Source organism: Lissotriton vulgaris, chromosome 8 (genome assembly GCF_964263255.1).
Source record: "Lissotriton vulgaris chromosome 8, aLisVul1.2, whole genome shotgun sequence".
NCBI classification, from domain to species: Eukaryota; Metazoa; Chordata; class Amphibia; order Caudata; family Salamandridae; genus Lissotriton; species Lissotriton vulgaris.
In genome coordinates, this window is record NC_141696.1 from 423854380 (window position 1) to 423881955 (window position 27576).

The following is a 27576-nucleotide window of genomic DNA, read 5'->3' on the forward strand; positions in this document are numbered from 1 at the left end:
CTCAGTGCAGAGAAGATAGTTTGGCTGAGATCGGTGAGTTAAAGACCCTCGCGGCTGTCGGTTTTTTGGATGATAAGGCTCTAAAAATCAGGACAGTTGGCCACTCTGGAAGTGGGTCTTTACAGTGCCGGTGTACATCGACTGCCACTCAGTCTTGGTGCAGTGGGAGTATGGAGTGGACTCGCATGGACTGAGGTTGCGGCAAGGGTCAGGTATCCCAGGTACTGGTGCTCTGTGGCTCCAGTCAGTCCCGGTGTCCTCTCACTCAGTGGGGGGACAGATCTGACCGTCTAGGGCACATGTACCACTTCCTGGGCGGCTGCTGCGTCGGGTTGGTCAGTGAGCTGCAACACGGTAAGCAGGACTATCTTCTTCGGGGCCTGCAGACGAGGAGCTCCTTTACTCCAAGATAGATTGCTGGCAATTTGTGAAGAGCAGGCAGTCTACCCGGGCTCTTGGCAAATGCTCAGCTGCAGGACAAGTCACTCGGTCATGATTGTCGAGACCGGTGCAGACAGGCTGGCAGGGTTTGGTGCCAAAAGTACACAGCAAATCTTGAGTACTATTTTTTCTCTCTGCTCTTCTTCTGGATCCTTCAAATCGGAGTTCCTGGCATCAGGGGATGCCATCTAAATAGTCAATTTAGGGGCATTAAGGGGAGTGACAAGTAGAAGCCAATGGGCTACTTACCTTTAGGGCGACTACACCCCCCCATATTACCACTTCCTGTGGGAAGTGGGCATAAACTTGGACTCAGTGAACCTAATTTCACCAAAAACCAAGATAGTGAAATTCTAGTTGTTGTGTACACGTAAGGTAGCGCCACCTGCCTAGCTAGTATCCCACCTGTCCTGGTGCCAAATCGGCCCAGAGCAGAGGGTGGCATTTGCCCTGTCACATATCAAAGGCAGCAAAGGTCTTTGAAGCCTCCTGCATTGATATGCTGATTACTTAGTCATTCTACTTGGAGGAGTAGACAACACCTCTTGCCGGAGCAGATATTGTTTCTGCCCTCAGAGAGCATGTGCTCTCACCTGCAGGGGATCAGAGACCAGTCTGTGGCGGCAGGCTGGTCTACACCAATCAGCCAGTACACTAGAGGTTTGTAGGTTTTCAGGGGACACCTAAGGTGCCCTCTGGGTGCATGTATTAATAAATCCATCACTGGATTCAGTGTGGGATTATTAATATTATATGTTTGAGAACAAACATCTTTATTTTCAGTGATGCCATCATGTAACTGGGGAACTCATAACAAACAGTGCCCACTACATACACTCAAAATGGTTTCCCTGTTCACTGGCATTGTCCACGAATCAACATGGTCATCACAGGGGTATATCTGCTCATGCAGATATGACCTCATGTGTAATATAATGCACTCTCCCTTACTGCTGTAAGGCCTGCTCTAGGGGTGATTTACATTACATGCAGTGTCTGCAGGCATGGCAGACAGGTGTGCCATGTTGTGTCTTGACTTTTCTCCGCACCATGTCACGCAACCTGCAATGGCAATTTGCATGAGTGTTTGAGGGGTCCTTTAGGGTGGCACAATACATGCTGCAGCCCTGATGGACAATCGTTAGTCTCCCTGCCCGAGGTACCAGGAATACCATTTAATAGGGACATACAGAGGTGCCAAAGATATTGCCAATTGTACCGTTTTAGGGAAAGAGATCTGGCACTCGGTACATGGATAGCAGGAACCCAGAGCACTTTTGTCAAAATTGCATGAAATACCAGGGGTGACCATGTCAAAAAGGGCTCTTTTCTATTGCTACCACTGCTATTAACTTTGTTTAATCTAATTCAGATGTTCAAAGTGTTAGAGTAAATTTTAAAACAAGAATTTTCAAAGAAAAAAGGCCAGTTAGGTTGCATTGCATTAATGTAATAAAAGAAAATCCAATATGCCCACCATTGCAGTAGCACCATAGCACACAACGATGGCCATGTTAGAATGCTTTCTTGTAGTTCAGGATCAAATCAATTAAGAGATGACTGCCCAAGCATGAGCATGCATGGGTGGCTATCTTAGAATGAATTTTATCATAAATAAAAAGCATTCCAAGTCAGAAGCGGCCAAGGACGGGCAGCCATTTTGTTTTGTTTTTTTCGGTTTACTTTATGTGACTGATCCAAGATGACCATTGCAAAATAGCAAATTAAAAACTGTGAATTAACAAAGTTTTCACAGGATGCTGCGCAAATCTCTGAGAAAAAAGTAGCCCATTATTTCAAAACAATTAGCAAAAAGTTACAAAGAAAGGCTGAGCAGTTGGGAGTGAGAAGTTGGTGGTGTGGGAAGTAGAAAGGTGACAGCAGATGAAGTGGGGAAATGTTGGGAATATGCCCAAAAGCAAGCAGCCTGGTAGCAGTGTGTGACTGTCAAGTCCTCTTAAGAAAAAAAACTCAATAAATAAATCAAAAATAGAGCTGGGAGAGAGTGAATAAGGAAACTTGAGCGCACCCCTCAGAGAGCTTAAGAGAACTAAAAAATAATTCCTTCATGTCAGCAGTGGAAGAACAAAGGCAGCCAATCAGAATTGAGGCGAAGAAGCCATGTTCCAGAAGCCGAACAAAAACAGAAATAGGGAGGAAACCATTTGAATGAAGGGCAGGGAACTAAGAGACAAGAAAGCCACCAATCAGGAGAAAAGGGATGATTCAAAGCCCACTCTATATTGTCTTGTAGACAATAGGTCTTCGACAATAAACAACTAAAGATGTCGGAAGGGGAGACCTAAAAATGAGGTCACATTTAAAATGTTCTACTCCATTGAAAGAACAGCTGACTTTTTAACTTATGTTGTGATGGACAATGGATAACATGCCAGTCGACAAAGGCATCCATTCAGTTTAAGGGAATATTTCCAACTATTCTGTTACAGCACACACAAAGCTTCTGCATAGGTCTCCTACAGTCTAGAATCGACACAGACGGCTAAATGGATATCAGCATATATACAGGCATAAATTAACCAATGGAAAGGCACATAATACGCACGGGGATTCTGTCATAGAAGGCTCAGAGCAAGGCAATCCAACACCAGATTCCGGTGCATAGGAAAATAAGTATGTTTTCATTTTAATTCATCACTGACAACTAGGATTGTCAGTGATGAATTCAAAGTAAAGGTGAAAATGTTTACGATTCACTTGATTTGAAGGCACCATGAAATTTAGAACATAGCAATACATCTATAATGTATATGGACATTTAAAAGTACGTTAGAGACCTTTCTGCTCAATACTTACCTCTAAGCAATCACTGAGGAGAAGTACATTTGTGTCAGTGGGATTGATGTTGATGGTCTTCAACTCAATGAGGTTATTTAAGGAATTTCCACCTGCACAAACAAAAAGCCTTCAGTTCAATTACTATTTCTCAAGCGCAAGAACAAAAGCTATTCCTAATGAACCGTTTTCAAATTTACCTGAAACCACAACAAGAGAAGGCATGTAGCTACTGTCTGCTGGGTCCACCACCATCTTCAGTCTGTGGATCAGTACATCAGGGAAGATCTCCAACCGAATCCAGTGCTATAAAACAGTATATACAACAAGGGTATTCAGTTCTTTTCTGGGAATTACATTTCACGCATGGGGTCAATGTTTCAGAGAATCCAGAAAGAGTGTAATCAGAGTATGCACATACGAGTCACAGCAAAAATGTGTCTGTAGCATGCAATATTTCTCACATAGGTCCCGAAGTCGCACCAAGTAAACACAATCTGTGCTGTATTCTCAAACTTCATGACAGAAAATATGCATTAATTATACATTACGTAAAACATTAAGCCCACCAACACGCCTCAAGAAATAGGTCTGCAACAGCTGTAATATTCCCATATAAACAAGCTACTTGCCATTAGTAACAATCCTTCTGGTGGATACAATATTTACTGCAAAAACCTCAACTTTAAAACATTCACAGACACCAGACTGGATCTGGAGAATTCTTTAGCAAAGCTACAATATGGCCAGGAGGTGCCATGTGACTCTGCAGATACTAAACACTGCACTGGATGTGCATATAAGCACCATTCCTGCATATGGACGTCAAATTTAGTATCTTTCTCCTTTTGTCACCTCAGGCATTGGAGTCTGGGCCCGACTGATTGAGACAGTGGGCTGATTCTCTAACTTAGGATTTTTTTAATGTAATAAAAAGACAACTCCACAGAATGGGGAAGTGGGAAGGTAGTGAGGAATCCGTAATTAGATTGAGTATCCACCAGAAAAAGCATACCCAAAGGTAAGCAATTTGTTCTGGTGGATACTTCTAACTGCAGGTTTTCTCACCTTTAAAATAGATACTATATCAGCACCTCCCAAAGGTGGAGTGTCAGTGGGCAAGGCCAGTTTCGAGTTGGAACAGACTATCAAGGTAGTACCCTTTCACAAATGTTTGCCCATGTTGCAGCCTGGCAGACGTCTAGAATAGACACCCCTTATGACAAAGCTGTGTAGCGACAATTAGCCCTTTTGAAATGAGCTTGCATGGATTCAAAGGCCACTCTTGCCCTCTGCCTAGGAGATTTTGATGAAGAAGACTATCCACTTTGAAAGCGACTTCTTTTGCATCGCTCTGGCAATCTTCGCCCCAGAAAACTAATAAGGTCTCTTTGGGCTTTAGCAGGGCGACCCCATACCTCAATCTCTCAGTGGCAGAGGATCACATCATCTTCCACCAGCTCTCTGCATGCGAAGCACCATTAAGTGTGTTTTTGTGTTCTTAGGAAAGCAATATAAAACGCGCCTAAAGCCAGATTTGGCAGCAGCTGCATTTATGTTATGTCTAGGGAAGTGCGAAGATCAGACCTTACGATAACACCGTGTTTACTTATCCTTCAAGGCTTCAGCACTCACTGTACAGACATCGTTATGCTAAGCAATGTTATCAGAGCAATAACATATTATTCTCGTGTAAATCACAATGCTCTTCTAGGCTGAAAGCTAAAGCAACAATTATGTGTCATGTGCAGAAGCAGCAAAAGGTAAAATGGCGTTTAAACATTTAATAAACTCATGCTAACTTAACATGGTATATAGGTAAGCAGTAACTATATGACACTACTGGTGGTTGGTCAGGTAAACACCAAAAGGGCTGATGAATAACCAATCACTGTGCCCACTGCAAATCCTTGCTAGGCACCATAACAAGTGACAAAATGGCCCCAAATCCAGCATGGACATACTTTGTGGATGGGTGTCTGGCTGCAAGAACAACACGTTGGGGAAACTCAGATTCAAGCTCCTGCTTGGTTAATGAGAGGTCCTCCCAAAATAAGATCAGAGGACAAATGTTCAGTCACTGGGGCATAAGGTTGCACACTCTCTTGGTCCAGCCTGGGGAGATGAGAATGACTTGGACCTAGTTTTTCTTGATCCGCCTGATAACAAAAAGGAGGAGAGGTAGCAGGAGAAAGGCATACAGGAGTCCGCTTTTCCATTCTAGCTAGAATGAGACACTTGACAGTGGTGTATAGATCTAGTCAGGAAGTACTCTCTGCAGCTCCTTAGGATGGAGAAACTACTCATGGTCCAGGTGAGGCCTTCTCAGCTTGTCCACTCTGGCAATCCGATATTATGAAGGTTGTTGGCTATCTAAGAGCCCACTGTGCCCTGCTTGTTGCCGTATCACATGGTAGTTGTACGGTCTGTGAGGAACTGCACAAGCCTCCCTTTGATGGATAGCAGTAAGGCTTTCAGGACCAGATTGAGCACCCTAAGCTTCAGAGAGTTGATATGGAGCTTGCCCTCCACCTGATACCAGAGGCCTCTGATCTCCATCGCCACCAAAAGTAACAACTCAACAGCAATGTGTCCATCACCACTGTGAACTGTGGGTTGGGAAGAGAGTGGCCTGATGCACGTCAGGTTGGTGCCTGCCAGCTGCCACTACAAAAATACAGCATTCCCTATGTGCCATCTGAATTGAGCCTTGATGCTGCACCCACTGAGAACTGAGTCTATTGCAGGGCCTGCATGTACGACTTGGCTTTTGGGACAAGGAGGACACTCAAGGTGAAGAGGCCAAGAACCATAACCTAAAGCCAGGACAATCCATAAACCTAGGGCTCATTTCTTGAATGTTCCAGACTCTGTGCAGTTGAGGAAAGGCTTTGAATGTTAGGATTGAACCAATGAATGGGATTATCTGGCTGGGGCGCAGGGAGGACTTTGGCTTCTTGATTGGGAAAGTCAAAGATTTCAGGAGTTCAGTTGTTGTTCAGAGGTGGTCTATGACTGATTGTAGTGGAAGTGGATTTTTCAAAGGAGTCACCCCTAGACTGGGCCCTTGATCAGTAACAAGAGTTAAAGTGAGAGTGGGGCCTATGCTTCAACTGCAACTTCTACTCGGAGATGTAAAGTTTCAACTCTCAGCGCAAATTGCATTGTAGTGCAGGACAGCACACTTGTCACTCAACCTAGGAGCTGTGGCCAAAGCTCAAAGACCACAAACATAACTTGTGAAAGTCCATGACCAACACCTGCTTTCTGAAGTCTAGGATGGTTTGAATTCTTCAGTTTTTGGTGGGGACATTGTTCCCTAACACACCGTTTACAATTTGAAAACTACTGAAAAAAGATAAACTTTGGAGTGGAGCTCCGGATCTGTGTTAAAGCATTTAGAAGTAAAGAAACTGATGTCAGGGTGCAGGGGTGGCACTTATATGAAGCTCCACTCTGCCACTTCTGAGGCACTGTGGAGTCAACATGGAGTCTCACGACGTCACCAGCTAGCAAGCAGTAGCAATGGTGAAGAATTTGGTGAAGAATTCTCTAGATCCAGCCTGATATCTGGGGACATTCCAAAGGTGAGGAATACGCAGTTAGAAGTATTATTGAGAAACAAAACGTTATACACAACAGTTACTACAAAGAAAGTAAACAAAAAATCATGAAGAGACACATCTGAAAATATGACCTTAGTACTGAGATTAGTGGCACCGATCTAATTTGTTTTCAATTTTCAATACAAGTCGGATGGTGGCCGCATAGATGCATCTGGATTAGAAAATTCTCCAATAGCTCTCCTGTACTCGCAGGTGGCGCCCAGCTCCATCTCACCATCGGGTCCGAACTGGATATATCACATCACTAGAGCCAATAGGGCCATCCCGGCATCCTGACATCACGTGCCTCACCCATTTTTATCACGTTGAGGTGGAGCCATGAGCAACAGTAAATCAAAATTTGCTACGCAGTGCAGTAATCTAACTTTGGAACCTTATTTATGTAATTGCTGTGACCATTCCTCAGAACGAGTAGGTGGGCAGGATCAATGAGAAATCTAAGTAGAAAGAGGATTCGCAAGAGTGATACTAAAAGCAGGTAAATTGTTTTTTCGATGGATACTTATACCTGAAGACACCTCATATTTTGAACAGATATCCTAACAATATGCTTCCTCAGCGAAGGGTGTGACAAAATTATCCCACCAGAAAGTCCTGGAGCATGGAACCAGCAATTGCCCATTTCTTTGCACTAACAAATCCAAACAATAATGCTTGGCGAACATGTAATCTAAAATCCATGACATTCCTGAGACAGACCCTCCCCCTGGACATTGCTGAAAAGTGACCTTTACTTTGGTACAGTGAGCCCTGATAATGACTGGAGGTTCCTCGCAAGAAAGGGTCAAAGAGACCTTTATATCAAGCACAATCCACCAGGACAGAGTTCTTTTCTGAACTGCTTTAACCTTCTTGTTGCCTACGTATCAAAATAAAATTCATTGGCCCTCTCAACACAGTATGCAACCATCCTGCAAGAGTCCAGCTGAGCTGTGCAGCCACTCTTCCTTCTTTGTGGAATGGGGTGGAGGGAAAAAGCTGTCTGGGAAGAAACATGTAAACAAAGGTCAGACCCAGTGCTTGCAACTCACTGACATGCTGAACGGACATGATGGCAACTAAAAACACAGTTTTAAATGTCAAGAACCAGAACTGGAAGCTATGAATAACCTCAGATAAATCCCCATAAACAAGTTGAGAATCAGGCTAAGTGAGGTTCCGTTGAGGCTTAAGGAAGAAACACATGATAGAGCCACAGAACTGCTAGCAATGCACATTTTTGTGTCTGGTGAGGAGATTCACCAAGGGATTGCTCCAGAGGCAAAAGATCGTCTGTAACATCTCAGGGCAGAGATGCCATTGGTAGCTAGCAAGATTACGCCAACTCAGGCTGTCAGTTCACGTGTTCAAGGAGACTGCCAGATGGTTAGCAACCAGCTAGATCTTGTGCTCCTTACCCCAGGCCCACAGTCTCAATGCTTCCTGGCAGAAAAGGTGAGAGCCTACTCCACTCTACTTGTCCACATTCCATATCGCCATCATGTTGACTGTCATGACCTGGAAAGACCAACAGCGAAGGAAAGGCAGGAAGACACTCAGTGCCAGGCAAATCACCTGCAGTTCAAGTGAGTTGACATGTAATCCTTGCTCCTGCAGATACAGGACACCTCTGATCTCCAACTCCTCTTGGTGGGCATTTGTTACCACTGCAGAGACTGCTGGTGGTGGGCAAAAGGACTTCCCAAAGGAGTGGCTCTCCTCTACTGACCACCAATTGAGATCCAAAGTGATGCCCCGGAGGATCTTGATACTGTTTATCAGATTGCCCTGTGTTGTAACCATTGCAGAAGGAGGCACCACTGGAAAGCCTTCCTGTGCTAGCATGCATTAGTGACCAACAGTATACAGGAGCGAGCAGACCCCAGCAGGCAAAGAACCTTCAGGACTGAAACCCGAGCTCCCTCTTCTAACACCAAACTCATTTCCCAAGTCCTTTGAGGAGGAGGGAAGGTCCAGACATGTCACAACCAGAACTGACATTATAAACAGGTGGCGATGAGAGGACTCCAGGTGAGACTTGGGCAGGTTAAACCCATGTTGAACAGTAGGGAACCTGAGGCATTCACATGGTCCAACACCAGCTGCAGTGAGCTAGGCTTGAGCAGCTAATTATCTAGGTATGGCAATACAGAGATCCCCAATTTTCAGAGATGTGTGGCAACCACTGCCAACATCTTGTTGTAGAGCATCCAGTTTGCAGTCCTCTGTTTGGTTTAAAATCAACGCTCTGCATGCGATCATTTGAGCACAAAATAACACAGCTTCCCAGGTGGTGCCGGGGATGAAGGAGGAGGATGAAGAGGTCTGCTGGTCTTACCTAGCCTAGGATCTGCCGCTGCTTCTGCACTGTTGTAGAAACTGGTTTGGCTGCTGGACCAGCAGGGAGAGTTGGCACTAGTAATAGCAGATAACTTTCAAGTAACCGCAAAACCTGTGGTACTGCATGTGAAATTCATGAGCTGGGGATGCCAGTGCTAATGAATGAGGTGTAGCCTGACCCCACTTAGACTCTCTTGAGGTCCAAGTCTGCTTTATCTCCTAAGAGGCATGAGAACTCCAAGGGCATGTCCATTCAAATTGCTTGGACATCCCCCAAGAAGCACATCGAGCGCAGCCAGACTTGAGACCCGATAGTGAAGAAGGATGGCATTGCCCTGGCAACCAAATCCAGTGTCTGAACCTGTTCTGAGAATATGCTTCACAGCATGCTGCCCATTTTGGACTACCTCTATGAAACTATCTTTCAGGTATTCCGGGAGGCAATCTTCCACAGCGCATGGATGCACCTGGTTAGCAGGCAAATGGCGTTTGTGTTCTGAACTCCAGGCTCCCTGAGGAAAATACTTTCTTCATCACTGCCTCTAGTTTCTTACACTCCAAAACATGAGGTGAGGTGGGGAAAGAACCTAGGTTCTCTTTCGCACAGAATGATACCTGCACCACCAGCCTTTCTGGTGACAGATGGGAATATAAGAAGTCTGAATCCTCAGGTGCTAGCCAACAGCAGCGTGTCATCTGTTGGGCCACTGCCGGAACCGATGTAGGTTTAACACAGGTTTTCTTTTTTGGCTCCATTAGTGCTTTGTTAAACAGGATCAAGGGCTCCAGTGGCAGGTTCAATGATCTCCATCAGGAAGTCTGCTTTGTTTACATCCACCGGTAGTGGTAGTTTCAGTACCACTACCGCCTCCTCAAGGCCTGCTGTGAAGGATGCTATTTCTGTACAAGGCAGTCCCAAGTGGCATTTCAGTTCCACTTTAGATATGTGTCTAGACATTCAGCTTTAAAAGGGCCAAACAGTCAGCCATGTTTCCTTTAGCAGGAAGCAGGAAACTGTCTTCCTCACTGCTGTCATCATTATTGCGTGGCATTACCTGTGGCATCTGAATGTGATCAGAGTCCGTTCCGAAAATGATGTCAATCTTTTGCCAGTATGTATCTTTGGGCAAGGGTCTGGATTGTAACTCATTCCTGTACTAGGCAGCCTCCACAAACTCTGAGCTTGAATATTCAATTGCATTAGTTTGGCCTTGTCTGAGGTATAAGCCTCGAAACCAGTATCAGTGCTGGAATTGGCACTAGTGGAGGAGCTACCAGAAGCCTCCTTACAGGCCAGGGCTGGAAGAGTGCCTTTAGAAGACATCAGGGGTCAACTGGCACCGGGGAAGGACCCCCTGGTAGTATCCCATGACGGCTGGAATGCCAGAAACCGGTCCTCTGAAGCTTGTTTCCGGTCCAGGGAAGGCATGGCTTGGCAGTTCGGGCTGGACTGTTCCCATGAGGCACAGGGTCAGACTGATTTGCATATGGCCATGTCTGAACTGGGGTGATGTGGAGTGCAAAAAAACGATGGATTTAGGCCCAGATCTCTGTACTGGGGTGAATGTATGACATTGTTCTGCATTCTGTCCATCACCTGTGGTTTTTGCATTTGTCACCCCGAGTGGGATGGGTATGCTCAGACGTGAGTCCCATGCACTCTACACCACTGGATTCAAGCAAGCCGGGCTGAAGACGGCTGGAATGCCAGAAACCGGTCCTCGGAAGCTTGTTTCCGGTCCAGGGAAGGCATGGCTTGGCAGTTCGGGCTGGACTGTTCCCAAGAGGCACAGGGTCAGACTGATTTGCATATGGCCATGTCTTAACTGGGGTGGTGTGGAGTGCAAAACAACGATGGATTTAGGCCCAGATCTCTGTACTGGGGTGAATGTATGACATTGTTCTGCATTCTGTGGTTTTTGCAGTATGCATCTCTGGGCAAGGGTCTGGGTTGTAACTCATTCCTGTACTAGGCAGCCTCCACAAACTCTGAGCTTGAATATTCAATTGCTTTAGTTTGGCCTTGTCTGAGGTATAAGCCTCGAAACCAGTATCAGTGCTGGAATTGGCACTAGTGGAGGAGCTACCAGAAGCCTCCTTACAGGACAGGGCTGGAAGAGTGCCTTTAGAAGACATCGGGGGTCAACTGGCACCGGGGATGGACCCACTGGAGGTATCCCAGAAAGTGATCCAACTAGTTACACAAGGCCATAAGTGGTGCTATAGGGAAAAAAGGCTGCACAGAAGAGTACCAGCATGGCCTGTATGAAGGAAACGAACTGCACCGGGTTAGAGCCAGAAACACTTGGTATGCTGGAGGAAAGCTCAGATCCAGGGTAGGAGAGCGCACTAGTCTTAAGAACAAGAATCACTGTCAGTTCTTCAGCCTAAGTGATGTTGACTAACTCCAGTTCAGAGGAAGCCTTGGTCATTCATGGAGGAAAGTATCAAGGAGACCAACCCTCAGGAATGGAAACAGCACATGGGTGCTTAGTCATCCTACCTGTACTTCTTCTAGTGTATCTTCTTTTTATTTTCTGACAACTTGGAGGAGGGTGGCAATCTCAATTTGGATCTTGACCTGGAGAGTAAATGACGCAGAGTCTGGCGCTCATCGTGTGAATCATGGATAACTTCACCTACAAATGCTTTAAGGCTTTGTTGTGCATGAGGTCACACTGGTGACACACTTTGGAGTAAATCTTGTCGCCCAAGAACCACAAGTAGACGTGACAAAGGTCCGAATTTGTCAACTGCAGGAGCAAAAGGGTTTCACCTCTGACATCTTAAGTAGTGACGTCCTGCATAGCACTGCACTTTAAATAATTTTTTGAATGAAATTATTCCACAGAAAGCTGCTTTGGATCTGTGTCAAAGGGCATGGAAAAAAAAGAGAATGGACGTCATGTCCACGGGATGACTCTGGTGATGTAGTGTGCCAGGTGGCACTCAATGCCGAGACAGAGCTAATCACTACCGCTGCAGGACAGCTACTGCAAAATGTCCAGATATAGTTTGGTACCTGGATACATTCAAAACGGAGGTATCTGCAGGTAGAAGTAGCCATAAGAAACATGCATTACATTTTAGGGGGTTATCAAAATGTTGTGATATCATTCAAGGAAGATTGTGAGTATGACAGCTCACTGTTGGTACTTGGTTACCTTTGATTCACAATAAATGGAGAAAAGTTTCTTCTAAATTCTTCCTATCTGTGTATCTGATGTTACATTTCAAATTAACTATAGCCAAACCTTTCAAGTTTGTCACATTATTAGCCATACAAAGACGCCCAACCTCAAAACAGAATAATTCAACAAATAAAGCAACCTGTTTAAGCAGCCCCCCCATTTTGAGACTTTCAAAGAATCTTCTTTAAATCAGAGCTGAAATTCAACGCCTAGCTTTTTAAGAGTACATTTTTCAAGTACTTAAATGTACTGGCTGTGTTCTCCAGTCTAGCACTGCACCTTAAGTTGATAAAAGGTCACCTATTGAGGAAACTTGATAAACCAAACCAGTTGATTTAAAATATATATCTGATTGAGACAACTAGCCGCAGATTCCTTAACTTAGAATATCCCCAGGCGTCAGACTGGATCCAGAAAACTTTACGCAGCAGCACCTCTGACTGCCGGGGGAGGTGTCGCACAGCCCCGCCCTGACGTCGTCCACGGATGTGACGTCTGCGGAGCCACATATGCCCACCACCCGGCACGCTGATGTCAGTTTTCTTCTTTTACGCGTCCCAACGTGGATCCTGGAAAACCAGCGGTACCTTGGACTGTTTTTTGGGCCTTCTGCCCGCCTTCGGTGTCATGGAACTTTGTGCGATGCCTTTGAGCTTTAAAGCGTGTGAGACCTGTGCATGCCAGATGTCTGTCACGGACCCGCTCGCCATATGTATGTGGTGCCTGGGAGTGCACATGAAACCCAAGTCCTAGATGGAGTGTCTTATGAAATTTCTGGCCGCACGGCTGTCCGGCCCTGCACCTTCGTGCGGCCGTTCTCCCTCTCAGGATCGGGCCCATTCCAGAGTTCGTTCCTGCGGACGTCGTTCAGATGCAGGTAAGCACAAACGTAAATCACGGAGGTCTTCCTCCCATATGTGTGACGCTTGGGCCCATTCCTCTCGCTCCTTGCCAGGCACGGGCGCCAGCAGTCGTCTCCTCCATATCCGGGAGCTGGGGCGATGCAGGGCCAAATGGAGGCTTATTCAAAAGCACTCCACTCTTTCTTTTGGTCACCCCCTCTTCCTGGTGCGCCTTCGGGTCCCATGGAGGTGAAAGGCACACGTCGGGTTCTCGCCGGCGGATTCGTCCTCGGCGCCGGCTGCATGCATTGACTCCAGTTCCGGAGTCTATACGACGCCAACGGGACACGGCCCAGAGGGCCATCCCAGTCGCTCGTCCAGTCACTGCATTGCCCTGCGTGGCTTCCTGCGATGACGTTGGATGCAGCGCCAGGCTCGACGCTGTGTCGACGTCTTTCTTCCCCGCAAATTGCGGTGGGACCGCCGTCGGACGGCGCCCAGGCCAACTCCCCTCTGCAGGTCGTCGAGGGAGATTAGACTCAAGCTCAGAATGGACGTCGATATGACTCCAACTCTTCGTCGGTCGACGCCGGCGCCTACGCCTCCTCTTTTGCAAGAGGTTGACGTTCCTCTGGACTCCTCGGAAGTTGATATGACTCCAACTTGGCATCAGTCGACTCCGGTGCCAGCGCCTACACCTCCTCTTTTGCAAGAGGTTGACGTTAGTCTGGACTCTCCGGGTCAGAGGTCGATTCGGTGCCCATTGGTACAGGTACCTAGTGTTATGTGGCCTTCAGATCAGCCTTAGGCTCCTCCACTTTTACGGTCTAGTGGACGCATTAGTCTCCAGACGTCTCGTACCGGTGGTTTATTGTAGCCTCCCAGAATGGCGACTGAGGCTAGTGCTGCCTACGTGCGGGCTATTTACAGGTTGACAGCTATTCTTCGATTTCAGCCCCCTGTAGTTTCCCTGCCTTCTGATTCTTTACTGGATCTTCTCCACATGGAGCCTATTGAGGTGGAGCCTTTGCTGCCTCTGGGGGGGATCTTTAGTTGACATCCTGCTTGGCACATGGACGAGGCCCTCCTCTGGTGACCCTGTTGATCAGGCTATTGCTTGCCGACACCATCCGGCCCCGGATGACCCACTCTGCCTGTCCCTTCACCCTAGAGCTCAGGGCCTGGTTGTTCAGGCCGCTTTGACTTGCAGCCTTCCTCCTGTTTGCCGTTGTTACCTTCCACCGGGGAATCTAGGTGGTTGGACACATGTGTCGCCAGCTTTTTGCCTCCACCAGTGCGGGCATCCGCGCATTAAACACGTCTTGTGTGTTCGCACGAGCTTCCTTTGCCTTTTGTGACTTAGTCGAGATTCTTCTTCCTTCTCTTCCAGAAGGGCCACGGGCAGAATTACATCGCCTTCTTCTTCAAGGCAGGGGAATGGCGTAATTTTCCCTTCAATCTTCCCTTGATGCAACAGACTCTGTGAGCAGGGCTTTTGCTCTGTCTGTGGCTTTGCGTCGCCATGCATGGCTGCGTGACAGTCATTTCCCAGACAATGTCCAGGATGCTCTTAGAGATCTGCCTTTCAATGGCGTGGACCTTTTTAAAAGCCATGCAGATTCAGCAGTCTCCTGCCTCATGTCTGGACTAATGTAACTCTTGCGGTACGACTTCCTGTCTTATAGTATGTTTTTTTTCTGCATAGGCGATGTTGCCTTGTTGGTTTGATTTTCACAAATGTCCTGGGTTCTTTGCATGAGTACCTGGATAGTATAGGCGGTTGTTCCGCCAACTCAGTATTTGTTTAGTACAGCCAGACGGCTGGTTTTGTCTTCATTTCAGTCCTCTGAATGTGTGCTTTGCTCAAGAGGACTCCCCTCGCGGGGGTTGAGAATTACCCTATGTGGGGTAGTTGCTGGCTATTGGGTAGCTGCCTTAGGCTTGGTACGCTCCTATGGAGTCTTCCTCACGGATATCCTTCTGTGAGTCAGGCTGTCCAATTTTTCTGCTGTTTTGCGATCCTATTGTCAGCATCACTCTAGTGCATTTTCGGTTCCAGTTGGCTCCAGTTTTCTGTAGTGCTTCTAAGCCTCGGCATCGGTTCCTTACCGTGAGACCTCTGCCTCGCCTGCTTTCACGGGGGCTTTTTTAAGCGTCACAGTGATCCTTTTGCCCATGATGGCTGCTCTTCTTTTGCCGGCCACTGTCCCTTGAGGCCGTTGTTCTGTTCAGTTCAAGCGCAGTTCTTTCAAGTCTGATACCCTGTCATCGTTTGCGCCAGGGAAAAGCCATTGTGCTCCACGCTTATTAAAGTTGGCACAAACTTGAAGTGCACCCTGGTAGGATTGTTATCATAGGGTGTTTGCGTAGTTGCTTCTGTGGAGCTGGTTCTCCCATCCCCTCTAAGGGATGGATAATGGTTTCTCGTACTTCAGCCCTTATTGAGCTGGTCTTGAAAGTGGCGACTTTGCCATGTACGTCTCTGCTGTACATTGCCTTCTGCCCTCGTTTTCTGGGCATTTACTCAAACAGGAGTTTTTTCCACATTCCCTGTTGCTTCCGAACATGTGTTTTCTACACTTCTGATTTGGATTTATACCGTAAAACTCTCGAAGGGACTGTTCTCTTCAGCATACTCGCTTCTTGGGTCTCTGGACCGTTCGGTTGGTCCTGGCTGTTTCCACTATCATGTCTACCTCCATCTCCTCATCTTGCTTGCAGGGGATTGTTGCTCCTCCCGGGCGAGGGGCTGATGTCACTTACGGGCCTGGACATTGTCCTGTCCAGTTCTGCTTCCACATGACTGTTGGTACTTTTCGCATACCCTCGTTTTTTATTGTGTTAGGTTTCATTTTTTTAGAGCATTTCTTCTTACTCTATATCTGCTGTGCTCTTACACAGCTAAATCGTGCAGGCAAAGTTCCTTCTTCGATGTCCGTGGTCCTTGACCCGGTCTGCTCTTATTACGAGCTTTTCTATGGGTGTCCAGCTTGCCTGGTGCCCCTCTTTCCCGGTTGCATTCTTGCTATTGCGTCTCTCGCATCTGGGCTGTTCACGCTACCCTAAAGGAGGGTCTTTGCTATACTTCGTGTGGTTCTAGCACCTGCACGGTATGCTTATATATCTTCCAGTCTTTCACTTAACTATCGTTCTTACTGTACCCCTATTTTGAGTGCTTCTGCTGGTTGCCGTCAGCCCTTTCACGTGTCGTGTGACAGAACGACTATGTACTGGCGTGTGTTCAGTTTCTAGTACTACCGGCACTTTCTGGCCATGGATTGGCATCCTGCCAATGCTGAACCATGTATTTTAGCTGATGCAGGTTTCAACAGTGCTTTTTTCCACTGTTGTGCGTACTGGACCGGTATGCGCGGATTCTGTCATACCAGATGCCATCTCTCTGTGGTTTAATTACGGTCAGCACGCCGGTTCCTGCGGACCCTAGGTTCAGTTCCACTTCTTTGCAAAGTTATGAACTTTCCTTTTCACACAGACATATCTAGTATACGGTTTCTTTCTCTCACCTGGTATACATAAGGGAGTTTTCATGCTGTTCTTAGATGGCTTGTGGTGCCTTTGCCTCCCCATGTTTTCCGCTCTTTTCTGAGCTTCATGGTTTGGTGTGGCTGAGCTGGCTTACGGTCTCCGTGTTTCGTCAACTTGTTGATGTCTACATACCCTCGGGAACTTGATGGGGTTCAGTCACAGACCCGCCTTCTCTATGGGTATGGCTTTGGTATCTATTCTAAGTTAAGGAATCTGCGGCTAGATGTCTCTATCAGATGAATGAGTTACTTACCTTCTGTAATGATGTATCTGGTAGAGACACAGTCTAGCCACAGATTGCTTAACGCCCGCCAGTCCTCCCAGCTCTGAGAGGACCTTTCAGGTTGGGCTTTCTACAGTCACCTCCCTCCGGGTGGCTTGACCCTTCTGAGGGTTACATTTTCACTTCACTCCGGCACAGAATGCTTCATTCTGTTTTCTTTGCTCTACTCTGTCCATTCCCCTGAATGGGCGGTATGCTCATATGTCATATGTCATTTCCATAGCAAGAAAATGAGGACCCCCTCTATTACTGTTTTTGGTCAGGGAAAAGAGGGGATTGAAGAAAACACAAAAAATACTGTATATTTCCCTCACAGACCGTTATATCTTCTCATTTGACATAGTTCTTATGCATTTCAATAAATATCAGAATACAACAGTCACAACTCCACTCATCTCATTGTCATTTTATTTTGTCAAAACATTCTCTTTTTTATAGGATTCATTGTAGTTTTCTTTTATCAAAAAACTTTACTTTTTTATAAAAAATGATTATTTTATATTTTTCTGTAAAAACACATATTATACATTGTTCATCTTAGTTTATACAACTACAAATCCATTTCCTTTAAGCAGTGATTCTGAACATGTATATAATGCAAAACCAAATTTTAGAAAAAATACACACAAATACCCCTGGATAAGATTTCACAAATACAATCACGCTTCAAACACACCGGCTCATCCACTCCCACACCAACTACCACCACACAGTATCTGTACACAGTTCAGTAATCTGTGACAAGAGAAAGCTCTGCCACAAACGGAAATCACAGTGCCGGGCACGAGGCTCAACACAAGGTCGACGCGCTTTTTGGTGGGATCATGTTGTTGGATCCACCTATATCAGGACCTTTCCAGTTACCTAGCTTTCACTTCCCAGGGGACCTATAAATATATAAGAGTATCAGCACTGTTGCATTCTACAAAACTAGAGTCAATTCATCAATACAAATAATCGAAATCTATACAGTTGGACCCAACAAGGACACATTTGGTGCTGCCAGGCACGAGTCATTCAATCTTTCTACAGTCCTTATCCATGCAAAGGCTAGTATTCATCTTGCATTAAAGTGCCTTAATCACATAACCATGTGATATGGACCAACCAAAACAACAATTATTTACAAAGAAGATAGCATTTATCAATTGTGACAAATAAAGCAATACCTTCACCAACACCATGTGAGAAGAAGTCAAAGAAAACATGAATACAGCTAAAGAAATCCCTACTTCTGATATATATCTGTTGACTTACATCAGACCAGTAAAGCAGTATTAATACGAAATATTGATGGAAAATACATCAACTTAGGTTCCAAAAACCGGAGTTCATCCGGATACCCAATTCAAAATTTTCTCAGTGTACCTGTGACCAAAGAACATGTTATGGAGGATATTAATGTCACTAAGGGTTTACCATCAGTTTTATAAGGCGCAACTTGACACCATAGTCTTACCAATGATTCTATGAAGGCAGGATCTAGTTTTTCTAAGGGGGACATAGCGTCTCATGTGACATATGATGAAATAAATAAACAGGTCAACAATCTGCAAAAAATAAAACAAATTCGCTCTTACTATTTTTCAGTCAATCTATATTAAAGACCCTAATATGAGCTGTACTAGTCTGGCAGATCAAATACTAACCTCATATAGTCGGGTATGCTTCATATTTTGCTTCCATTTATTTTTTTAAAATGCTTTATCCTCAACACCAAGGGAGTTCTATGTATTTATACCTAGGAGAAACAATAAAAAAGTATGACTCAAAGGTTTCCCACTTTCCTGTTGTTTTTATACCTAATTCAGTCTTACCTAGATAGTCTCCATGCTATCAATGGGCATGGATATTGTAGGTAAATAAGAGGCATAATCCAGACATATCGGTATCAACGGGGTATTCTCATTTTAAACGTACAGGATTCTAGACCCTTCGAACATTCAAAATTGTTTATATATATACGAAAGCCTCATGTAATTTGCATGCGGTCTGATACTATAGACCAACATTTCATATTCGACCCAAAAATAGAAACACGTGGTAAGACTGGGTTAGGTATAAAAACAACAGGAAAGTGGGAAACCTTTGAGTCATACTTTTTCATTGTTTCTCCTAGGTATAAATACATAGAACTCCCTTGGTGTTGAGGTAAAAGCATTTAAAAAAAATAAATGGAAGCAAAATCTGAAGCATACCCGACTATATGAGGTTGGTATTTGATCTGCCAGACTAGTACAGCTCATATTAGGGTCTTGAATATAGATTGACTGAAAAATAGTAAGAGCAAATTTGTTTTATTTTTTGCAGATGGTTGACCTGTTTATTTGTTTCATCATATGTCACATGAGACGCTATGTCCCCCTTAGAAAAACTAGATCCTGCCTTCATAGAATAATTGATAAGACTATGGTGTCAAGTTACGCCTTATAAAACTGATGGTAAACCCTTACTGACATTAATGTCCTCCATAACATGTTCTTTGGTCACAGGTACACTGAGAATAATTTGAATTGGAGATCCGGATGGACTCCTGTTTTTGGAACCTAAGTTGATGTATTTTCCATCAATATTTCATATTAATACTGCTTTACTGGTCTGATGTAAGTCAACAGATGTATATCAGAAGTAGAGATTTCTTTAGCTGTATTCATGTTTTCAGTGACTTCTTCTCACAGGGTGTTGGTGAAGGTATTGCTTTATTTGTCACAATTGATAAATGCTCTCTTCTTTGTAAATAATTGTTGTTTTGGTTGGTCCATATCACATGGTTATGTGACTAAGGCACTTTAATGCAAGATGAATACTAGCCTTTGCATGGATGAGGACTGTAGAAAGATTGAATGACACATGCCTGGCAGCACCACATGTGTGTCCTTGTTGTGTCCAACTGTATAGATCTAGATTATTTGTATTGATGAATTGACTCTAGTTTTGTAGACTGCAACAGTGCTGATACTCATATATTTATAGGTCCCCTGGGAAGTGAAAACTAGGTATCTGGAAAGGTCCTGAGGAAGGTGGTTCCAACAACATGATCCCACCGAAACGTGCGTCGACCTTGTGTTGAGCCTCGTGCCCGGCACTGTGATTTCCGTTGGTGGCAGAGGCTTTCTCTTGTCACAGATTACTCAACTGTGTTCAGATACTGTATGGTGGTAGTTTGTGTGGGAGTAGTTGAGCCGGTGTGTTTGAAGTGTGATTGTATTTGTGAAATCTTATCCAGGGGTATTTGTGTGTATTTTTTCTAAAATTTGGTTTTGCATTATATGCATGTTCAGAATCACTGCTTAAAGGAAATGTATTTGTAATTGTATAAACTAAGATGAACAATGTATAATATGTGTTTTACAGAAAAATATAAAATAATCATTTTTTATAAAAAAGTAAAGTTTTTTTATAAAAGAAAACTGCAATGAATTCTATAAAAAAGAGAATGCTTTGACAAAATAAAATAACAATGAGATGAGTGGAGTTGTGACTGCTGTATTCTGATATTTATTGAAATGCATAAGAACTATGTCAAATGAGAAGATATAACGGTCCATGTGTAATTTCCAACCCTATGCCTGGATTGTACAGTGTGGGATCTATTCACGTTTTTTCCCACCCCCACTCTCCCCTTCTCTATCACCTTGGGGTCTTTTATCACCCCGGCGACCCATTGGTTCAAGACTCTTGGCTCTGCCACATTCTATAGGTATCTTATTGAGGTTACGACGTCTCATTCCGGTGACATCTTGTGGTGAATTGTCCTTGCTCTTATGTTCCGGACTTGTTGTCCTTCACGGTTATACATTATGGTTGTGGACTTTCGGTCGTCTGGCATGCTGTTTTTTCACATCTTCATCTACCTCCAAAGGTGGATTCGCCTTCACTTTTGTGGGGTTGTTTCTCAGAGCGATGCTCTGCTCTTTCCTTTTACTAGTTTTCACAATACAGTGACTGCCACTGTCCTTTATGGTTCTCTTTTTCACCATTCCAATTCTTTTCCTTTTTCATAATTTTCGCACACTGTTCCCATATTCTCACAGTTTTGGGTGGTGGCTCTGGTTGTGGTGCGGAAAAGTTTCTCAGACGAAAACGGATGTCAGCGCGACGAGGGGCGCATATGTGGCTTTGCTGACGTCACGTCCGTGGGCAACATCAGGGCAGGGTCGTGCGGCGTCGCCCCCCAGCACGCAGACGTGCTGCTGCGGAAAGTTTTCCGGATCCAGTCTGATGCCTTTGGGATATTCTAAGTTAAGGAATCTGCGGCTAGACTGTATCTCTACCAGATACATTGTTACCGAAGGTAAGTAACTCGTTCATTTCACAGATGTATGCATTTACAGAACATCAACAAAGCATGGGGCCAGGTCCTTACATTGTACTGTTGCTCTATCATGCTTGATAATGTATATAGAATATTGAACTTGATTCCTCTGTACTATAACTACTTGTCGATGAATGAGTTAATAAAAATAATTATAATAAAAAGCAAAAAAGCATGGGCCATGAGATACAAGCATAGACATTGCATTTAAAAAAAATGTATGACTAAAGATTAGTTCATTAGTAATTTAGTTAAAATTTGCTGACAGATTTGTTGTACTGACATAGAACCAACAAAACTAAATGAAAACCTCTTACACATGCAGCGTTGAAACTTGCCTTTCCCTGTGAGCCTGAGGACTGCCAGCATGGCTCACTACCATCTATCAGTCGAGATGCTTGATTTACTGAGGAGGATACATTCAGATTTTTCACAATTCGAGACCAATCATCGAGCAGCATTCCGCGCTGACCACTGTGACGTCGCTTTAGCTGTTTTCCAGAGCGTCCACAAAACACAGGAGTCTGGCCTATTTGTTGAACGAAGTCAAAAAAGAGAGAATAATCATTAGTTATTACTGAAATCGCTGTTTCATTGATGATAGTTAAAAACTATATAACAAGCCTAATCCTGTGTAAGGCAGTAGAAGTAAATTTTATTCCAACCACCACCCTTGGGAGCAGAACACATTCCAGTAGCTCAAAGTTAATTACAATTTTGGTAGACAGGACACGTATGGATTTGCCTACCCAGGCCCTCATACTGTAAGGTGCCACTCCCATCACCAGTTTCAGGTACTGAAAGCACAGTTGTCAAACAGACCTATTGCTCACAATGTACATTGAGTGGAGTTGGGGTCCATCCTTTAACCACTGGCTTTCTTTAAACAGCCTCTTACAGTCATCGGTTTGAGACTTGGTCAATCAAATCTTGACTCTCAGTAGAGTTTTTATTCGCACACCTACTGCTATTGGCTGCTTGGAACTACCTTACAACTATAGCCCTCTTGGACTACTCCTGCAGGCTCCCTCTTGATTGTTACTCTAATATGATATCGCTGCAGGCTTCCTGCCACTAATACCAGACTGATTTTGCCAATGCTTCATTCATATATGAAATGGCACTGTCGGAATATATTCATCATTGTGCACTAAATATCTCTGTTTAGACAATGTGCGTATGTGGTTTTTGTATAGCGCTAACCTAGCTGAAAAGCAGTTGAGCACTGTAAGGGTTCAACGGAAAAAACACTGTTAATGTGTGATGGGAGGAGCAGCTGACAGCTAAGAGAAAGAGTGAATTACTAATTTGACATGATTTAGGAATCTTTTATTGGGCGTCATCAGCTCTTAAACCAGTTATTTCGAGCATCTTTTACAGGTGTTCTTTCTACTAGGCCCTAACAAAGCGACTTTAAAGGATCAGGCTTATCTTTAAATTTGCAGATTTAGGTTTTCACATTTTCTGATATGCCTCATCTACTTTGTGGCAATAGCATTTTCCCAGCTAACACAGGCCACACACACTCAACCAGATAACATGTACATATGTGAAAAAAGTCTTTGAGGCTTAAAAAAAGGCTTCAGAACTTAGACAAAAAATGACAGATGCTTTGGGAGAGAATTTGAGTAAGGCTGTTTTTGAATTAGAAAAGAGGACTCAATGCTCTAATTTATAATTACCTGGTTCATTTATCCTGCCAAATGTATGTCTGGCATTATGTTTCCTTGATTTGAAACAAGCTTCACAGTAATCAAAATCATCACAGTTTCGGCACTTGAACCTTGGTCCGTTGATGGGAAACATCTGACAGCCATCACACCTAGTACCAAACAATAGGAATGATTAACCAGGCTGCCACAAATGATAAATGCTCAACTCAATCAAGCATCCTTATCCCTACTTGGAAGGTGCAACTGTTGCTCAGATGCTATTGCAAACTACATTCTCACACTAATGAGCAAGTAACTTACCTTCGGTAACAATACACCTGTAAGAGACAGATTAGTTATAGATTCCTTACCTTCGAATTATCCCCGTTGTCGGAATGGATCTGGAGAATTTTTCGTCAGCAGTACCCCTGCGCGTCAAAAGGTGGCGTCGGTCAGCTCCGCGTTAGTCGTTGGCATCGTGGTCACCAGGATGACTTTACGGTAGCTACTTAGATGCCGCCCGTGTGCGCTGACGTCAGTTCTTTTATACGACATTCCACACCAGAAGCGCAGAGCCATGCAAGACCCTGACCATTGATACACAAAACTAGGGCCCTGAAAAGGATTCCCTGACCCTAAAAGTCAGTTCACAGAACAGGGAGGATGGGTGGGGCGGTAAGGAATCTATAACTAATCTATGTCCCTTATAGATATATAGTTACCGAAGGTAAGTAACATGTTCATCTGAAAGAGACAGTTATAGATTCCTTACCTTAGAATAGATACCCCAGCAATACCAACCCCGGAGGTGGGTCTGCGAACCAAGTTCACAGCGGACAGTCCTGGAGAACAGAACAGCAAAAGAAGCCATCTCTCCGGACTTGGCTGTCTAGGCAGTAGTGTTTTGTGAACGTGTGCAAAGATGCCCACATCGCTGCCTGACAGATGTCATTGAGGGGGACCCCTGTCCCAAAGCAGTGGTAGATGCCGTCGCCCTTGTGGAATGGGCACGCAGACCCACTTGATGCTCCTCCTTTGCCAAAGAGTAGCAAGCTTTAATGCACAAATCGACCCACCTAGACATGGTCCGTTTGTGGACGGCCCGACCCTTTTTGTCCACTATGTAGCAACAAAGAGTTGGTCATCCACCCGGAATTGCTTGGTGCGATCCAAATAAAAGGAAAGAGAACGTTTTGGATCCAGACGGCGGAGCCTCTCTTCCTCCTGAGAAGGAGGCAGAGGCAGAAAGAAGGTGAGCAAAGTGATGGTTTGACCAATGTGGAAAGAAGTAACCACCTTGGGAAGAAGGGAAGGTCTGGTTCTGAGGACGACCTTGTCCGGATGAACAGCCAGAAAAGGAGGCTTAGAAGAAAGAGCTTGGAGCTCACTCACCCCCCCTGCGAGCAGAGGCAATGGCAACCAGAAAGACAGTCTTTAAAGTAAGAAGTCATAGAGGACAGTTATGAAGCAGCTCAAAGGGAGCGCAAGTTAAGTAAGAACAAAGTTCAAGTCCCACTGAGGCATTACGAAGGGGGCATGACCCTAAGTAAGTGATTTACAACCGGGGATTGAAAAGAGAAGGATGATCAGGAAGCCTAAGAAAGGCTGAAATGGCCGAGAGGTAGCACTTCAGAGTGCCCAGAGCAGAGCCCTGCTGGGTCACAGACAGGAGGAACAAAAGAACCTCAGAAAGAGGGGCAGAAAGGGGATCCACAGCCTTTTCTGTGCACATGCCACAAATTTGTTCTATATGCAGGCGTATACTGTCTTAGTGGAGGGATGCCTGGCTGCCAAGATAAAATCACAGACTTCGGTAGGGAGGTCAAAGGTTGTCAACGGTCAGTGCTCAAACTCCACGCAAGTAAGTGGAGGCTGGACAGGTTCGGGAGGTGGACTGTCCCCTGCTGCTGCAACAGAAGATCCTTCTGAAGAGGCAGTCGGATCGGAGGATAGATGGCCATGTCTAATAGCTTGGGATACCAGACTCTTTGTGCCCAATCCAGAGCCGAAGGATGACTTGGGCCCGGTCACGCTTGATCTTCTTCAGCACTCTAGGCAGAAGTGGTATAGGCGGAAAGACGTATAGAAGACCGCAACTCTACTCGCGACAAAAAGCGTTGCCTAGCGAGTGCTGCCTTGGAAATGCCAACTCACAGAATTGCTGACGTTGTGTGTTCTCTTCGGTGGCGAACAGATTTAACCAAGGCTCTCCCCACTGCAGAAAGAGACCTTGGGCCACCTCCGAGTGAAGACGCCATTCGTAATCCATCATGCACCTGCGGCTGAGTTGGTCTGCCCTGGAGTACAGTGAACCTGCCAGGTGTTGAACCACCAGGGATAAGCCCTGATGTTCCAGCCATGTCCAGAGGCGGAGGGCCTCTTGACAAAGGGTCCACAACCCCACCCCGCCCTGTTTGTTGTAGTATCACATGGAGGTGGTGTTGTCTGTGAACACCTGCACTACTCTTCCCTGGACAGAGGGAAGGAATGCATTGAGTGCAAGACGAATTGCCAGGAGCTCGAGTAGATTAATATGGAGCTCGGACTCTGCCGGAGACCATAGGCCCCTCATATCCGTCTCTCCCATGTGGCCACTCCACCATAGAAGTGATGCATCCGTCCTCACTGTGTACTCCGGTTGGGTAAGGGATCTGCAATTGACCCAATCCTGGTTTGTTAGCCACCACTGCAATTGACATGTAGTGGCCTCCGAGATCTCAACGCAATGGGACAGATTCCCTGATGCCATGCACACTGGAACTTAAGGTCCCACTGCAGAGCCTGCATATGCCACCTGGCATGATCCACCAGCAGAATGCAGGAGACCATGAGGCCCAGCAGCCTCAGGGTCATTCTGACCGAAACCCAGGATAGAGGCTGAAAGATCATAATTATAGCACAAATATCCCAGACTGGCTGCTCGGGAGGATAAGCCCAAAACGTTGTTATGTCCAGAACCACTCCGATAAGGAGCTTCTGAGCTGGAATCAGGTGTGACTTCGGCACGTTTCTGGTGAACCCCAGCGAGTGCAGGAGTTACGCCGTAGTCTGGAGGTGGGCGACGACTGCCAGGGGCAAGCCCGGCTTCAAGAGCCAGTCGCCGATATAGGGGAAGACTGGAACCCCCGGTGTGCACAGATGAGCTGCGACCACCATCATCACTTTCGTGAACACCCGAGAGGCGCTGGTAAGGCCAAAGGAGAGCACGGTAAACTGAAAGTGCTTGTGGCCTACCGTAAACCGCAGGTAACGCCGGCAGGACGGAGATGTGAAAGTAAGCATACTGCAAGTCCAACGCTACCATCCAGTCTCCAGTGTCGAGGGCAGGCAGGACTTAAACTAGCTCCAACATTTTGAACTTCTCCTTCTGGAGGAACAGTTGACGTTCCAGAGATCCAAGATAGGACGCAGGCCTTTATCTTTCTTGGTCACCAGAAAGTAGTGGGACTAGCTACCACAAACTACTTCTGGTGCAGAAACACGCTCGATAGCTCTTGGCCAAGAGAGCCGAAACTTTCTGTTGGAGAAGGGCTAGATGATACTCTGGCATGCAATGGTGTTGAGGTGGCATGGATGGAGGGGTAGTCTCGAAGGGGAGGGTAGTAGCCCCTTCGCCTTTGGACTATTTTCAAAACCCACCTGTCCAACGGGATGGTGCACCATTGGGGGAGGTGATGGTGAATCCTGCTGCCCACTGGTGATTGGTGGCCCTGAAAGGTTGGACTAGGTGGGTTTGGAGGCTGCTGCATAGGGGGCGGTGGTGGACTGTCCCGCTTGCTGGTCCCCAGACCCACAGCGGTGAGCCCTACATCCACAGCCGCACAAGGGCTGAACAGCTTGCGCCGGACTATGGGTCTGGGCGAAACGTGGTGGGGCACCCCTTCCGTAGCCACGAAAGGGACAAAAAGCATACTATGCAGGACAGGTGGTGGAGAGACTCAAGGACTTGGCCGTAGCCCGAGAGTCCTGGAGCGCTCTAGCGTGTTGTCTGCTTTGTCGCCAAACAGGCAACGGCCATCAAAAGGCATGACCATGTCCATACGGGTAGTTTAAACATTCCGGGAAAAACATTCGACCTCAGCCAGGTGTAGCTTCAAAGGCTACCGACGTTAAAATCATCCTACCTGGGGGGCGTGGCCAAGATGGCGACCTGACCGGCAGCAAGCCCTCGTGCTCCAGGTCCCCTTTTCCGTCCTTAATAATGCTACTACACCCCAGCTTGGCGAGGTTTGGGGCCAAGAGTAAGAAAGACAAGAGTTGCTCGACTAGGGAGCTGCCTGGGGCTCTGCAAAACGCCAGACAGCAGAGTTTGCGAGCTGCGGTCGGCATCCGCAACATGGCGGCATTGTGAGGGAAGAGCGGAGAAGCGGACACCTTGACCCACAAGAGCCTCCGGTTCCGGCGGCACTTCGCTATGGCCGCCTGATCCCCGCCCTGGAGGAGAAGCGGGCGTCGGCCCGGAACACTGGGGAGAGAAGCAGCGGGTGCCGGAAGCACCTAGCGGCAGCTGCGGGTCCTCCTGAGGACACTGCGAAAATCGAGGCCCGGACCTGCTGACCAGTGGC

General features: G+C 45.9%; 1 protein-coding gene across 5 annotated transcripts in view; it reads right to left on the bottom strand.

Annotated features, from left to right (window-relative positions):
• The window catches only part of HERC2 (HECT and RLD domain containing E3 ubiquitin protein ligase 2), a 1676463-nt gene that overhangs the window by 861105 nt on the left and 787782 nt on the right, over window positions 1-27576 (bottom strand). For 4 of the 5 annotated variants that reach the window (XM_086934186.1, XM_086934185.1, XM_086934188.1 and 1 more), the window contains exons 52-55: window positions 23042-23181; window positions 21677-21888; window positions 3438-3543; window positions 3259-3350 (exon numbers count right to left, since the gene is read on the bottom strand). In XM_086934186.1, the coding sequence (XP_086790312.1) occupies window positions 3259-3350; window positions 3438-3543; window positions 21677-21888; window positions 23042-23181 (550 nt within the window). The remainder of the gene's footprint in view (window positions 1-3258; window positions 3351-3437; window positions 3544-21676; window positions 21889-23041; window positions 23182-27576) is intronic. The other variant, XM_086934187.1, reaches the window with a different exon arrangement.